Here is a 17,296-nt window from a genome sequence, read left to right as displayed (position 1 = left end):
TATGGTTTCTACTTCGCGGATTTTCACCTATCGCGGGGGGGTCTGGAACGCAACCCCCGCTATCGAGGAGGGATTACTGTATATATATCTATTAAGGGTGGGACTCGATTAAAAAAATCAATCTAATTAATTAGAGGCTGTGTAATTAATTAATCTTCATTGATTGAATGTAAGCACACATGAAAATTTGCCCCAAATCGCAAATGTTGTTTTTTAATTTAAAAGGGTTTTAGTGGGCGACAGAATCAAATAATGGACATGGACAGGAATATTGTAAACTCAAGCTGTTTTAATTTCTGAAAAAAAAATGCATTTAAACTGCATTTCATTTCAAAACAGAAACAAAACTATGATCCCTGGCTAAAATTGGGCAGACTTAAAAAAATGTGGTATTTTAAGTACTTTAAGTACATTTTCAGAATGGTATTGTCTTTAAATAATAATAACAAAAATTTTAACATTAAAGTGCAGTTTTTCTTCTTAAAAAAATAAGGCAGAAACATAAAAGGTAATTTGACCAGCTTCACCTTTAAACTGTGAGTAACCTTAGCCAAAATTATTTTGTACATTAGGTTAAAACAGTGTGATCATTGAACATTTTGTAATTAGATGTAATTAGAATTACTAACGGTCACAGAAGTCCAATGATCCCCAGTAAGAGTCACAAAGTCCGCTTTCTGTAATGCATCTAATTTTGCTTGTTTTCAATGTCATAAAGCTGTTGAATTCTACTTGAAATACATTAAATGTAGCACATTTTCCACCACTGTTAGTGGTCTACAGTCCAAAGCAATGTATTTTGCGAGAGAATTTGTAAGTTTGACCTATGTTGACTTACTAATTTTGGTCCTGAAGCCAGACATTTCATGAGGTTTGGGCTGCCGACACCTTTTGTTGGTACTCAAACCCGTACTGCTTGTGCTAACAGCATACACAGTTTCTGTGCTCGCAGTAACATGTTTTGCATTTAGATGGAACCGTAAGGTTGAAGTGCCTCGGTGGTATGCAAACTCATTTTTGCACAGTTTGCACTAAACCACGCTTTTATCAAGGCTTTCGTCAGGTAGTCTTTTGAAATGAAATTTCCCTCCGATCAGTCCTAGAAACGCGCTTTCTTCCGACTCTTACATTTTTGTAGCTCTGATGTGTGCATCAATGTAATCGATGTACCAGGAAATCATGCATTGACAAAAGCTACCCTTTGCTTAGAATGCAAAGTGTGATTAAGTGCGTTATTTTTTTAACGCGTTATGGAGTACATGCATTGAAGCTTTTCAGCTGTGCTTGTGCTAAGAAAAGGAAACATTTTAAAAATAACGTAACATGATTGTCAATGTAATAGTCTTGTGACCGTTATGAGTGTTGCTGTCATCAAGGATTTGATTAGCATTATTTCTTTCAATCAGGTTCGTATTTGGAGGACGTGTTGTGTTCAAGTATATACCATGTTTGTCTACCGTTGTAAAGATAACAGCTTTCATTCATCGAAGTGTTCACCACCCAAATCGGAACTCGTGAATGTAAGATGTTCAACAGGCATTCCCGGTAGTAAGTTGTGGAAATTGCCTGTGAATATTTAGCGGTAGCGTGTGTATGAACTTAATTTAATCTTTTCCAGTCCTGCAAAGACAGTTGACGCGAGCCGCTCGGAGTACATGCATCGAAGCTTCTCAGCTGTGCTCGTGCGATCTTGCGATGTCCACGACTTTATTTAATGTTAGCTAAGACCCGGCACTTCAAAGTTTCTTGCTACAGCAATTTTAACTCTGCAACAAAGTGATCCAAAGTCTCGTTTATACCTCGTGTCTTCTCATTAAACTTGTATCTCGCGAATACCAATCGCGTAACTCCGCCTCCCACGGCCATCGAGCAGACGTCTATTATAGTATTTGGACGAAAAAATAGGTTCCAGTTATGACCATTACGCGTAAAATTTCGAAAATGAAACCTGCCCAACTTTTGTAAATAAGCTGTAACGAATGAGCCTGCCAAATTTCAGCCTTCTACCTACACAGGAAGTTGGAGAATTAGTGATGAGTCAGTGAGTGAGTGAGTGAGTCAGTGAGGGCTTTGCCTTTTATTAGTATAGATTTGGAATTATTCATTTTATGACCTTTTATCAGGTCAGTTCAGCACTATATGCAATCATCAAATTCAGATGTTAACAGTTCTCACACACGCAAGAACAGTTCTTCCTCTCTATGCTGTGGCTTCTATTACATATCTGAAAGAAAGAGACAATATATGTGACATTTTGAAGAAATCCCTTAGTAGTGTGTGTTTGATTTACTTATTAAAGTAAATCAAACTTAACCAATATCAAATAAATAACAAATATAATGAGAAGAACTTGCCTTTAGAAAAAGATCAAGAAAAAACTGCACCATTTAGAATATAAGACATTTTTAATCTTTTATACACACTAACACCAATAAACTTACAGTACAGTCCACACATCCTACTTGATTTTTCACCTTTATTGATTAACTGCCAATGGTAGGTAATTTTAAGAAAATCACAAGTCTGTTACAGAAAATTTCATAAATGTTTGCTATTAAATGTTTGCATGTACAGTGTATAAGACAGAATATCAGTTATGTGTCATAAGCAGCAACAAGTGAAAATTGGAAAATAACATGTGAAATGAAGCGATTCTGATACTTGTGTGTATTTCTGTAGATGGTGTATGAATTTCAGCATAAAGTCTGTATACAGTTATGAATGAAGTAAGTCATACATATGGGTTTATACTAAATGGTGCCTCAATCCATAATAATAAATAAGCAGTGGATGAAAGTAAATGAAGCACTTGAGTAACACCGCTAACAGTAACTATAACTAATTGACACCGATAATCATTTTTAGTGTCACACTCTGTCACTGTGCCATATTGACAGAGTGTTTAATAGTAATTCAGTTCATGAAGCTTCATGCCAACTGTGCATGTCACCTCAGGGTTACTGTTTGGATTTATATTTTTCTTGACATGAACATGTCACCCCGATATTTCAAAACCTGCTGTGTGTTAAGTTTGAACTGCACATGTCACTCCAGCATTTCAAAATTTCATTCATCTAGCTTCATGTCAACTGTGCATGTCACCCCCGAGATTTAAAACCTGCTTTGCATTTTGTTTGAACTGTGCATGTTACCCAAGGGTTTCAAAGCCATCTTTGCATTTTATATGTCACCCAGTGGTTTCAAAATTCCATTTATTGAGCTTTGTGTGAACTGCTCATGTAGCCCATGAATTCATGGTATGTGTTGTGTTTACTTTTACCCTAGGGATTTGAAACTCTCTTAGTACTTTATTTAACCATAGGCTTAACCATTAGGCTTTAAAACCCTCAAGTGACATGCTTATTTAAAATCCAGCTTTAGTCAGTGTTTTGTATTATTTGTACTTCAAAGCTCTGTTGAATAGTGGTAGATGAAACAAGCATTTAAACAGCATCAAAATGTGTAATACAAATGCCTAGAGGAGTATGCATATTGTGGCAAACAAGACATATAATATTACGGAACCAGACATGTCATCAACCATAATGCTTAATCTCTTTTCATAGATATTCTCCTATTACTTCTTATTGCCGCTAATATTATTATTAACAAAGTAAATACAGGTATGTTTCTTATTTCATGCATATGTCAGGGACTATTTGCCTGATGGTTTCAATTGTTGTTATTAGAACATTAGAACACTCTAGATGAGAACAAACCATTCAGCCCAACAAAGCTCACCAGTCCTATCCACTTATTTCTTCCAAAAAAACATCAAGTTTTGAAAGTCCCTAAAGTCTTACTGTCTACCACACTACTTGCTAGCTTATTCCAAGTGTCTATCATTCTTTGTGTAAAGAAAATAATCCTAATGCTTGTGTGAAATTTACCATGTGAAAATGCGCTATACGGGCACTGACCCGACACAGACTGACACCGTGAGGCACACGTAAAATAAATAAACTTTTTATTTATTCACATGTGGGGCACGTCTTCCTTAAGTCCCACAGGCACAACACAGTTCCAAAGGACACATAAAAACAAAACCACAAAAACACTCTTCCTTTCCTCCACTCCTCTCGGCAGCTTCGTTTCCCATCTCCTGACTCTGGCTCCTTGAGTGGTGGCTGCTGGCTCCTCTTATAGCCCACCTGGAAGTGCTTCAGGTGGTAATTAGCCTAATTAGGCTGCAATTCTGGGTGTCGCTGCATTCCAAGGCATGAGTTTCGGTGTTCCATGATTGTGGCCCCGATACCGCCCAGTGTGGCTGCCACCAAGTGTTCTGAGAAATGTAATGAGCCTCCCATGGCAGGTTCCCCAGATTCAGTGCAAAAGGGGCATCCGTCACAACCCTTAACAAGTTTCAAACTGTGTCCCAGTGTTCTTGATGAACTCATTTTATAATTAAACGGTCCCGATCTACTGTACTAATTCCCTTCATAATTTTAAACACTTCAATCATTTCACCTCTTAATCTTCTTTTGCTTAAACTGTATAGGCTCACCTCATTTAATATTTCATCAAAATTTATGTTTAACAATAGTAATAATAAACGGTAGATTGTGGATCTCGGGATCTGAATTTAAGTTTATATTTATTTTTATTTATTTATAATTTTGTTTATTTTAAGATCTTCCATTACCAGTGGTATGTTCATGTTTTATTTATTATGGGTGTTCAGATTCAAATGATGAGTGTGGGGGAATATCAAGGACATTGATATTCACATCTATATATATAATTGACTAAGGCAAGACACCCATGGAAAGCACGCCGGAAGGGGCGTGGATTCACTAAGCCGCCAACAAGTAAGACACCTATGGCGCACGCAAGATGGAGCCACGCCGGAGGTGAATCGCCATATGCAGCGTGTAAAACGGTTTGCGAGGGGTATCCCATGGGATCCTTAAAACAATTCTTTAAAACAACAACAACAACAACATTTATTTATATAGCACATTTTCATACAAACAGTAGCTCAAAGTGCTTTACATAATAAAGAATACAACTTTACAACTGAGGTTAAAACACAATGAAGTAAGCAGTCTTTAAAAACTGAATTTTCGGTTACGACACACGACCGCGTGCACCATAGCCAACTGTTTTACACGCTACATACAGCAAGTCACATCCGCAAAAAACATGCGTCTTCTTAGATGCTCCTGCAGGAACACGGAAAGTCTATGTGAGTCACAGGTGCATCTGGACTGTGCAAAGACGACAACGACTCAAGTGACGAGTTGGAGGTGGGCACATGAGCGATGGCGGTCCCCTAGTTTTCAGTCACGGACGATTGTGCGTTGGTTAGTTCCTTGCATTGTTACAATGTTGCTTTTCTTGCTGATTTATTACATTACCAATTGTTCAAATGTTAATTTTCTCCCTGTGCTTAAAAATCATTAAAAAACCGGCCTGATTATGCGGCGTATGGTATGCCGCGGGTTGGCTAGTATAACATAAAAGAGTATGGAGCAGAGTACAAAAGACCAGCTTCTATGGGTACCCACTTCTGACAAGACTTCCTGTTGAGCAGAACCAAATTAACTGTTTTTGTTTTTTGTGTCACTCTGCACATATTTGATTGCAAGTGGTCAGAGTGAAATGTTCTAAAAGACACTGGTATTGTGCAGAGCCCGAAATATTTACATCACGGGTCAGGTCACTGCCAACGCCAAGCTGTGAATGAAAAGTTCAGTGGCAGCATTTGTTCAGGAATTTGCCATCCTGTTCATGGCTTTGGAAATAGGAGTGTCAAAATCTGTGCCAAATCTGCAATTTGTTAAAATAATCTCTGCTCATTTTTCTGTCCACAATGAACCCTCGTCAGCTAATATTGTATTGTTTAACTCAAGACCTTTTAATGGCAAAACGCTGGTAATATGAGATTTCATTTCAGACTACAAACTATAGTAGTCTAACAAAAACCTGGCAAAAACCAAACGATTCTACATCTCTCACGGAAGTGACACCATCCATATACATTTGCTTTGCAGAGCCTCACAGCTCAAGACAAGGCATAGGAGTCATAGTAATTGTTAAAGCGGAACTAAACATCAAACAAATCCTAATTGACTGCCCATTGTCTTTCGAGTGTATGGCTCTTAAGATAATAACAAAATCAGTTCCTTTATCATTGTTCTCTATCTTCCCCTAAAATACAATGCATTTTTTTTTATCTGATCTGAATTATTAACCCACTTAAGTTCCCTATCGCAAAGTGTCAGTCTTCTTGTAAATTTCAACATCTACAGTATATTGAAATTACTACATGCAAGCTAAGAAATGAATTCCTATCCTTACTGGACCGTTTTGACTTGGTGTAACATGTTGATTGGACCTGATCTGCACATCTGTCTTGCCTGTTGGGAAACACTTATAATTGTGATTTTGGTCTCTCTGATGATACCTCTCCCTCCTCTGACCTATAGACATCAAATTTCTCTCAGAAACCTTAAAATATCTGTCCTACTGTCCTTGCAAGTTCTGTTTCTGATCTGTATATGTCTTCACCTATTCCATCAACACTAGATAATCTTGGTGACCACAATAACACAGCCCTTCTTTCAGCACTAGATAAAACAGCTCCTTTAAAGAATAAGGAGGTTTCCTTTAAGCGCTCAGCTCCATGGTACAATTCACAGTGACAGTCTATGAAAGCAGCTGGCTGACGCACTGAGGGAGTGTCACGTAAGACTGGCCACAACATATAAATCCAAGCTTTCTTTGAACATCAAATGGGATATAGGGATGCACTAACTGCAGCCAAGAACACATATTATAGCAGAATAATAGAAAGTGGGTTTTACCCTCTGTAATGAATAAACTACTTCGACCTGCATCTAGCCCAATTACTTCATCTACTAAAGTCTGTGAAAAATTCCCTACAGTTTTTCCTCAATAAAATTAAAAATGTAAATAATTCAACAACTTCATCAGGGCTTTCTGAGCTTACAACTTGCCTCAGTGAAATTAAAATCTGGATAGAGCAGAACTCTTTAAAATTAAACTGTAACAGAACTGAACTCCTGCAAATTGGCACTAAAGTGAAACTTAAGAAAATGAGCTCCTTTTCAGTTAATCTTAATGGTGATCGCATCAGACCTTCTTCTAATGCAAAAATACTTGGTGTCTTTATTGATTACACTCTTTCTTATTCCACCCACATAAACCACATTAAGAAACTTTCCTACTTTCACCTTCATAACATATCCTGTGTTCATTCATTCCTCTTCTTTTTTAATGCTGAGAAACTTGTCCATGCTTTTATTAAATTGTGCATTGATTATTGTAACTCCCTACTGATGGGTGCCACATCTATTCTTATATCACAGTTCCAGTTGATTCAAATCTCTGCTGCAAGAGTCATAACACTGACCAACAACAGTGAATACATCACACCCATCCTGCTTCACCTTCACTGGCTCCCTGTCTTACAGGATTGAATATAAAATTCTATTATTAACCTACTGTATAAAGCTTTAAATGGCCTTGCACTGTACTACATCAGTGAAATTCTCCATCACTATTCTCCTGTTTGCCCACAAAGGCCCTCTGATTCTGGCAATCTTGTTGTGCCTCACACTAACCTTCACTCTGTAGGCGACAAGGCCTTTAGCTTTATAGTGCCCAGACTTACCTAGATAAAGTAATTAGATCATCTGACTTTATTCATTCTTTTAAAAACAACTTAAAACTCATCTTTTTAAAGACACTTTTAACTTAACCTGATATTCTTCCTCCTCTTTCATTCTTCCTGTCTGTCTAAATGCTCAGTATAATTTGAGTGTCTGTTATATCACAAATTATGTTATTTGCTAGGCTTTTCTTTTGGTATTGAATTTAGTATTTTACTCTGGCTTATTGTCTTTTATTCCATTCAATGCTTTTGTATATCCTGTATCTATATGTTTAGTGTTCTATTCAGGACTCATTTGTATCCAATGTTACATATACCTGCTGTTCTTTGTGAGACTCTGTGACACTCCTTGAGCATGGGAAATGAGCTATACAAATAAAATGTATTATTATTATTTGTTATTATTATTGATACAACCTTCATTTGTTTTGTTAAAGTACAATCCTGCAGCATTGTGTTGTGTAGGATGTTGTTCTGTTTGCTTACATCTGTTGCTGATGCAGTCTTGGGTGTATTTGTTGTGGATGGAAGACAATGTGGGTGTTATTTGTACTCATTGCACACTTCCCAGCATTGTGAAAATCCAGTGTTTCCTTGATGTATTTGTCCTGGCGCTCACCTCTCTACAATAAGCTTAGAGTATGTATTTTAAGTTTTATAGCCACTGGTCCATGGATTGTGGATGTCAAAAGAGACCTGTTTGCAGCATATGTTAAATTAATTAACTTAATAACATTAATGCAATTCAAATTAATATGTATCTGCCAGGCTTTAGATAATCAGACTCGGGGTAAGGTATAATACTCGTAATATGATTTATAAGCCTGAATAACTCTTGGGACAGTATTCTGCTGTCACCTAATGGATGAAATAATATCTTGCAGCAAGAAAAAAAAAAACATGAGTATTTCTAGGCTTTCTGCCACATTTTGGTAACTCATCAATATTCCTTAACGGGACAGAGCCTACAATGAAAAAAATGGCAAATGAAAAGATTTAAAGGCAATTTTAGAACAAATTGAAACTGAATCATTGCTTGAATCCAGTGATGGTGATAAAGATTTGAATTAGCCATCAGACTTTGACATGGAAAGTGAAATTGATGCATGATAGAGCAATGTACAACTGAACCGCATGATGTGCCCAGTGAATTCGGTTGCGTGAAGCTACACCATGGTGCAACAGTAGCTAGATGATAAAAAGGCAAAATAATTATGATCAAGTGCAAGGACAAGCAAGATGTTACCCCTTAAGCACTGTTCACAATGTTGCAAATGTCAAAATTCTTTACTAGGGAAATGTGGATGTAAGCTAAGCCTTGTGCTGTGGTAGCCTATAAGTAACGCAAGGGGGGCATATCGATTGTGCGGCCCAGGCACTGATTTTGTACCCACTTATGTGCAGGCAATAAAATAATATAAGAAAAGTGCTCAAAGGAACAGACTTCTGCTGTCCAAATTGCAACATAGTGCTGTGAGTTTTCTGACTGTCTAAAAACATTACACAAAGTACTGTATGTGTACTAATCTACATCAGTACAGTAGCGGACATTAGACATACCTTTGTATTGTATTTATGTTGTCATTTTGGTATTTCTGTTAGATATAATACAATTTTTTCTTGTTGAAAGAATTCAGTGTTTTTGATTCATTTTAACTGGGGAAAACATAGTGCTAAGGATGCTGCACAACACTCAACTAAAGCCCCTGTCGCACCACGTGACCTGTCTAGCAGTTTTCACTCACAGACTTCACTTACATAATTGTATTGAGTCGGGGGCTGTCTCAACACACTACCATGACTTTTAGTTGTGTTATAAGACCAATGCCTGGGCCAGGAGTTGTACTGCATACTCTGTCAAATACAGTATGGTGTGCTCTTGTTGATGTTATACAGAATGAATCTGCAAGAAGACAGTCTCATTGTGGTCACCAAAGCATATTTGGTCATCATTCACCACCTTCAGGTTGCATACTGACTTGGTGGGTGTTAGCAATAATGAGCTAAACTGAACAGAGTTAGATTGTTGAATAGACCCAGCTGACAGGGATAACAAGTAGGCCAGTCTTTGCCAGGTTAAGCTGGAAATGATGCTTGATGAGTTTTAATGATATTTTGGTAGCACTAGCTAGCTGTAACATGCTGAGTATAGTCACTATAGCTATCTCAATGGAATGACCTTTTTTGAAGTCTGAGTGATTAGAATCAAGCAGTCTGTTCTGCAGAGGAGAAGAAGATAGGTGACCTGCAGATTAGTTTAGATGTGATTCATCAGGTGACCACATCAGAGTTATTAGATTTGCTGTCCTACTTCTGGAAGGTCTTACAAAAAATGGGATCTCCAACTTTGGGATCTGATGCCCCTGCATAGTATGTATTTGAGCTCAAGGTGCTGAATAGTTTAAATGACAACTGAAAGTAAGCCTCTTCTAAGCAAGCCTCTGAAAAAGCCAACATAACACAGGTGTTGCATTCCTGGTTTGGAAAAACGAAAGAAAATTTACAAAATATCAATCACTGATCTCAGACTTATTGTGACTGCTGCTGCAGGGTGATGTGGCAGCCCTTCAGATACCCCCTCTTAAACATTTTTTCAATGGGTAACAAACACACTCTTCCTGCTCCACTTTGCGGTATCAGCTGCAGGTTTGCTGGCTTAGCACGTGATGTGCTCCTTGCATGGGGCTTTGAACATTTAAAAGATTGAGCCACGGCCATCCTGAGGTCTCACTCTTCTGTCTCTCTTCCCCCCAGACTCCCTCTGCTCCAGCTGCTGCTACCGAGCTGTTGTACCCCCTTGATGAAGATGAATTTGTGTTCTTTTGAGCAGGAGTCTGGCCTGATCTGTCAAGTTTGACAGCTGTTCCTTGTGAGGCCAGATTGTCTTTGAAAGAGACTTGTGTTTGTATCTGCCAGAATAGCAATAAAGTTTCTACCTCTCGGAAAACCTGCTGTACTCTCCTGTGCAACTTTGTGACCCAAGCTTGATATTATAAATTCTAACTATTGAAAAGAGGAAGCTCCTGCATAAAATGCCTACTCAATTCCAATTTTTCAGTTGAACACATAACACACTTTCTTTAACAAAGAGAATACACAGCTTTAGGGGTTCTCAGACTAAGTACTAGAGTAACAGTAAGGCTTTTTGTTTTCATTTCAACCAGCTTCCTACTCAGAGAAAATCAGTGTGTTTAGAATATCACATCTTAAGTTTTCATTTTCTGTATTCTCATTCTGCAGACTAAGAAGTATACTTAATACTGCTTTAAAACTAATAACCACTGTATAGTAGAAGATAAACAATATTATATACAAAAGTTATCATCCAATAATGGAATCTTTATTTTTGAGTAATTGTATTCATTCTTTTAAGACATTCTGCATGTTATGATCACAGTTTAGAGGAACTGATGAGGTAAACATGAAGAGGACAAAATTATTTACAAATATTTATATTACACAAAATATTTTGAATAGGAAGAAAATGCAGAGACTTCTTGAACTATCTGGTACAACCATTCATTTGTAATTACAATCCTTGCTGCATATTTTTGAATTAGCTGTGGGGTAGAAAAGTAATTTGAACAGATTCATGGTAATGCATTAGTCTAAGCCATTTTCTTTTCAAAACAAATAAATTAACTAGCACCATTATATCCTGCAAATTAAAAAATCTACCATAGTTAACCTGGTGTTATTTTGAAGGACTGAAATAGTATAATGTGACAAAGGTTTTTTTAATATCAAAGATAACACCCAAATTAACACTGATTCTTAGTGGATTACAGGTTCCTGTGGGTTCATCCTCATGTTCCAATAGTAATTGTTTCCAATAGTATAAAAAAAGTATTTTCTTATTTACATTACATACTATAAATGGTAGTTGATTATACTTTACAAATTAGTTGCTCAAAAGGTAATTGATCAAAAGTCAAGACTGAAAATATCATTTGCTGTACTGCTACAAATATTTTGACATGAACTATATTTGAATTTAAAAAATCTGCAGTTTCCATTAGAAGGCTGCATAAAGCCAGAGCCTAAGGCAGTTTTACTACTACTGACTTATAGCTCTAGGAACCTGGGTATGATTTCCAGTACAGTCATTGACTGAATCATTTACACATTGTCTGTTTATGATGTCTTTTGGCACAGTGCCACTGTTTGTTTTACAGAATCTTACCTGTATGTTTCTTTTTTTCTGTTTTCTAGGGACCTGTTATACGTAAATTAGTAATCTGTGGTGTGTCAGTATTTTTATTTCTTACTCTTGGCAAATCCTCCTCTGTTGCTCACATGCTGAATGAGCAGTCCATGAGCAAGGCATCGTTTTATCACGGCTCTGTTGTTCCTATATTGCAATACAAGCTAGAAAACCAAAGTACTACTTTGCTTGGACAATAGGTAAGATAAGCCTTTTTTTGCTGCTTTATTTAAACAATAATTTTATAAAAGTAAACAACAGACAAAAGATTTTTTGCTGAAGACATATTAGAATATTTAATATATATATTGGATTCAGAAAGTATTCACTTTATGCGCATTTTATTGTGTTGTGTATTTCATTTAAAATTGATATATTTATGGTTTTTGCCCATCGCTCTACATCCAACAAACCCATAATGACAAAATGGAAACATGTTTTTAGAAAGGATTGCAAATTTATTAAAAATCAAAAATTAAAATCTCTCATTTATATAAGTATTGAAACCCTTTGTTGTGACTCATCACTTCATTAGAATCCGTCTGTGGCAAATTGAATTGATTGGATGTAGTTTAGAAAGCCATACACCTGTGATAAAAGGTCCCACAATTCACCCATGCATGTCAGGGCAAACACCAAGCCATGGAATCCAAGGATTGCTCTGTAGTCTTCCGTGATAAATTGTGGTGAGGCACAGATCAAGCATAGGTATAAAACCATTCTAAAGCTTTAAGTTTTCCCAGGATCACATCGGCCTCAATAATTGTGAAATGGAAGAAGTGTGAAACCACTAATACTCTTTTTAAGTTGATTATCCAGCCAAACTGAATAACCTTGCAAGAAGGTCCTTGGTCATGGAGGTGACCAAGATCCCAATGGTCACTCTAACATACCTTCAGAAGCCCTCTGTTGAGATGTGTGAGCCTGTCAGAAGAATGGCAATTTCAGCAGCACTCCATCAATCAGGCATTTATGGTGGAGAGACTAGATGGAGGTCAATCTTGAATAAAAGGTACCAGGTAGCATGTTTGAAGGTCTCAGAGAGCATGGAAGAAATATTCTTTCATCTGATGAGACAAAAATTGAACTCTTTAGACAAAACTCCAAGCAGTATGTATAATGAAGTCAAGGTACTGCTCATCACCTGCCTAGTACCATACTTACTGTTAATTGAGACATGGTGGTGGCAGCATCAAGCTATGGAGGTGCTTCTCAGTAGCCGAGACAGGAGACTGGACAGAACTGAGGGAAGGATACAATAAATCCAGACAAGTAGACAGAGGTTCTTGAAGAAACCCTGCTCCAGACTGCACTCAAATGCATACTGGGAAGGAGATAGAGCCAAAACAATGCTGGAGTAGCTTTGGGACAATTCTTGACTATCCTTGAGTTGCCCAGCAAAAGCCCAGACTTAAACCCCATAGAACATTTGTGGAGTGACCTAAAGATGACAGTTTACAGATTTATTCCATCCATCTAATAGGGCCTGAGATAATCTGCCAGGACAAATTGGTTAAACTTCCAAAATCAAGGTGGGCATAGTTTGTATTGACTTATCCAGAAAGACTCAAAGCTGTAATTTCTGACAAAGAGGGGCTTTTACAAAGTTATAAGGGTCAATACAATACAATATACAGAACAGAACAATTCCTTAAGACAGCATAATAATAAAAATTTTAGAATTACGGTTTAACAGTAGATGATATGACATAATTAGGTTTGGATATTTTTAGAGTCCTGGAGACCTCATCCATCTAGCTGCCTCCCATTTGGCCATGCCACGGCTGAAACGTTGCTCGATGAAAGGACCCTCTTTCCCATGATTCCTGTGATCCTCCATCAGGGATGACTTTACCATAGGCAGGCAAACAACTTGGCAGGTGGGCCGTGGCACCAATGGCCACATTTGGGTACCGTGAAAAGAAACAGAATAGGTGAGGGTTAGTATTCAATATTACTTATGTTATAGTGCTAATGACTAACAACAGAGATGCAGTATGTACAGTTAATCAGCAGCTCTAGTCAGGATATGCTAAACTGAAGTAGTGAGTCTTCAGCCGGGATTTAAAGGCTGAGACCGAGGGGGCATCTCTTATGGAAGCAGGAAGACCATTCCACAGTTTAGGGGCCCTGTAACTAAAAGCTCGACCTCCCACTGTTATTTTATTAATCCTTGGAATCCTAAGCAGACCGGCATCTTGAGATCTTAATGTGCGCTCAGGTTTGTAAGTCATGATAAGTTCAGACAAGTAAGCTGGACCTTGGCCATTTAATGCTTTATATGTTAAAAGGAGGATTTTGAAATCTGCCCTAAACTTAACTGGGAGCCAGTGTAAAGATTTAAGAACTGGGGTTATGTGTTCATATTTTCTTGTTCTTGTAATAATTCTTGCAGCGCATTTTGGATTAACTGGAGGCTGTATAGAGAACAGTTTGAACAGCCAGTGAACACCGCATTGCAGTAGTCAATCCTACTAGAGATAAATGCATGAATTAATTTCTCACAATCCTGTTTATTTAGAAAGCCTTAATTTCCTAATATTTTTAAGATGGAAAAACATGTTTTGGACGACTTTGTAATATGCTTTAAATGACATGCTAGAGTCAAAGATAACTCCTAGATTGCGGGCTGATTCAGTAAAATTAATTGGGATTCCAACTGAGTTAAATGACGACAAAATATTGCTGTGATCAGCGTCATTCCCTCCAACAATTAACATCTCTGTTTTATCTGTATTTAAAGACAAGTAGTTCTCATTCATCCATTCCTTTAATTCACTAACACAACTAATTAAAGACAACATCGGAGAAACTTCATTTGATTTAAATGAAAGGTATAACTGGGTGTCATCTGCATATGAGTGAAAATTAACATTATGTTTCCTAATGAGAGATCCCAGTGGAAGCATGTAAAGTGAAAACAGTAAAGGTCCCAGTACTGAGCCCTGCGGACACCATATTGAACTTCTGTGTATAATGATGGAGTACTGTCTGCACATTTCTGTACATACTGGAATCGATTTGATAAATAAGAACTGAACCAAGCGAGCACGGGCCTGTAAGCCCAACATCGTTTTCTAGCCTGTGCAGTAAAATAGAATGGTCAATGGTGTCAAATGCTGCACTTAAGTCCAACAACATAATTACAGTGGAATTTCCTTCATCAGAGGATATCAGAATGTCATTTACAACCCGTGTTAGTGCCGTTTCTGTACTATGACCAGTGCGAAAGCCAGACTGGAATTTCTCAAATAAATTGTAATGCGTAAGGTGTGACTGAAGCTGACTGGCGACTACTTTTCTAGTATTTTAGAGAGAAATGGTAAATTTGAAATAGGCCTATAGTTATTTAGTATGTGTGGGTCTAGGTCTGACTTTTTAAGTAAAGGTTTAATGACTGACACTTTTAGTGCATCAGGTACTGTGCCATGCAGTAATGAACTATTGATAATGGTTAGAATAGGGCTGCAAGAACATCCATTGCACTTTTACTAGTTTTGTTGGCACTGGATCTAGGGAACAAGTAGTGGGCTTCATTTTAGTAATTAAAGTTAAGACTTCCTGGTGAGTTACAGGATTAAAATTATTAAAGTGCTGAATGCAATGTGACAGGGTCTGCTAAGCTAGTATTTGGTTTGTACTGTGATGCTGAGATCTGGGATCTTATATTTTTAATTTTCTCATTGAAGAAGTTCATAAAGTCTGTACTGCTAATATCTGTTGGTATTTTGCACTGTTGATCTGAATTCCCATTTGTTAATTTAGCCACTGCTCTAAAAAGTACCCTAGGATTTTTATTATTGCTATCTATTAATGTAGAATAGTATTCTGAGCGAGCTTTAAAGAGGGCTTTTTATATTTATTAACACTCTCTGTCCATGCAATTTGAAAGACATGTAGCTTTGTTGTTCTCCATCTGCTCCAGTTTTCGACACTCTAATTTAAGAGCTCGAGTATTTTCATTAAACCAGGGAGAGTTTCTATGTGCTTTGATCACTTTTGTTTTAGGGGAGCCACTGTGTCCAGAGCATCTCTCAAGGTCACATTATAATGTGATATTAGCTGATCTAAATTGTTTTCCACGTTTACATTTGATGTTAACTGATCTAAATGGTTTTCCACAATTACACTCGACTTACTCAAGGTATCTATAAATTTTGAAGCAGAATTACAATCTAGATGTCACTGTCTTTGTTTTAATCTGCGAGTGCGCTGGCATGGGCAGAACTAAATCAAACGTAATTAAGAAGTGATCGGAAATAACTACATTTAATGGAGTAATATTTAAATTTTGAATTTCAACTTTGTAAGTTATAATTAAATCTAATGTATGGTTATGATTATGAGTTGGACCTTTGACAATCTGACAAAATCCTACTGAATTTAACAAATAAGTAAAACATTTGCTAAAAGTGTCAGTTTCCACATCAATGTGTACATTAAAATCCCCATCAGAACTACGTGATCATAATTTATAGCCAAATCAGACAGAAGGTTGCTAAATTCAGTCATGAACAATGAATATGGCCCTGGTGGTCTGTAGACTAGCACTATAATTGTGTTGGAATCTGTTTTAATATTTAAAATGAATGCCTCAAAGGATGTAAAGTTGCCTAAATTTTTAGGAGTGATTTGCAATTTGTTACAATGAATTATTCCAAGGCCTCCTCCTCGACCAGAATCTCTAGACTTATGAAGGAACGAGTATCCATCTGGTGACGCCTCAGCTAGGGAACAGTGTCACATTTACTAAGCCAGGTTTCAGTAAGAAGACACAGATCAGATTTTGTACTTAATATTATATCATTTACCAAAACAGCTTTAGTGCCAAGAGAGCGAATGTTCAATAAACAGCATTTAAAACTGCATGGTTCTTTCTGAACTGCTGATATATTTTTGTTTTAATTTGAATTAAATTTCTATTACAGATGCCCCTGGTGGAGTGTCTGGTTTTATCCCTTGGTCTAATTATACACCTTATTTTTGGTTATCAATTAATTTATGGTTTGTATCAAGACTAAATTTACTGGATGCCCCACAACAGGGATTATGGGTAACAGCTTCAGGAAAATAACAGGTGGGATAAACAACAGCCTGTGATTTAAGATCACATGACTGCGGCCTGGATGGTGCTCTAATCAGTCAACCAGGCAGTTTTGCTGCCATATTTTGGGATAATACATAAGATCCCTCCAGTTAGGATGAAGACCATCTCTTCTGAAAAATCCAGGCCTTTCCCAAAAATCATCCCAATTGTTCACAAATGCTATGCTTTTATTTGCACACCAGGTTTCTAGCCAGCAGTGAAAGGAATGCAATCTGCTATAAATCACATCCCTCTATATAATCTTGGTAAGGGACCAGATACAATTAAATTCCGACATTTTGTTTTAGCTTTGGTGCATAGAGAGATGAAGTTCGCTTTAATACCTCAGATTGCTGTAAATAAATATCAT

The 17,296-nt window shown here is 37.2% G+C and overlaps 1 protein-coding gene across 1 annotated transcript in view; it reads left to right on the top strand.

Moving 5' to 3' along the window:
• LOC120515454 (lysophospholipid acyltransferase 1-like) overlaps window positions 1-17,296 on the top strand; it is a 267,682-nt gene that overhangs the window by 195,668 nt on the left and 54,718 nt on the right. Inside the window, 2 exon segments of the mRNA XM_039736483.1 lie at window positions 11,849-11,966; window positions 11,969-12,040. Coding sequence (XP_039592417.1) covers window positions 11,849-11,966; window positions 11,969-12,040 — 190 coding nt within the window.

This window comes from Polypterus senegalus, chromosome 15, assembly GCF_016835505.1.
Source record: "Polypterus senegalus isolate Bchr_013 chromosome 15, ASM1683550v1, whole genome shotgun sequence".
NCBI lineage: Eukaryota > Metazoa > Chordata > Cladistia > Polypteriformes > Polypteridae > Polypterus > Polypterus senegalus.
The sequence above is the reverse complement of the archived record's forward strand: the minus strand, read 5'-3'. Positions and strand labels throughout refer to the sequence as shown.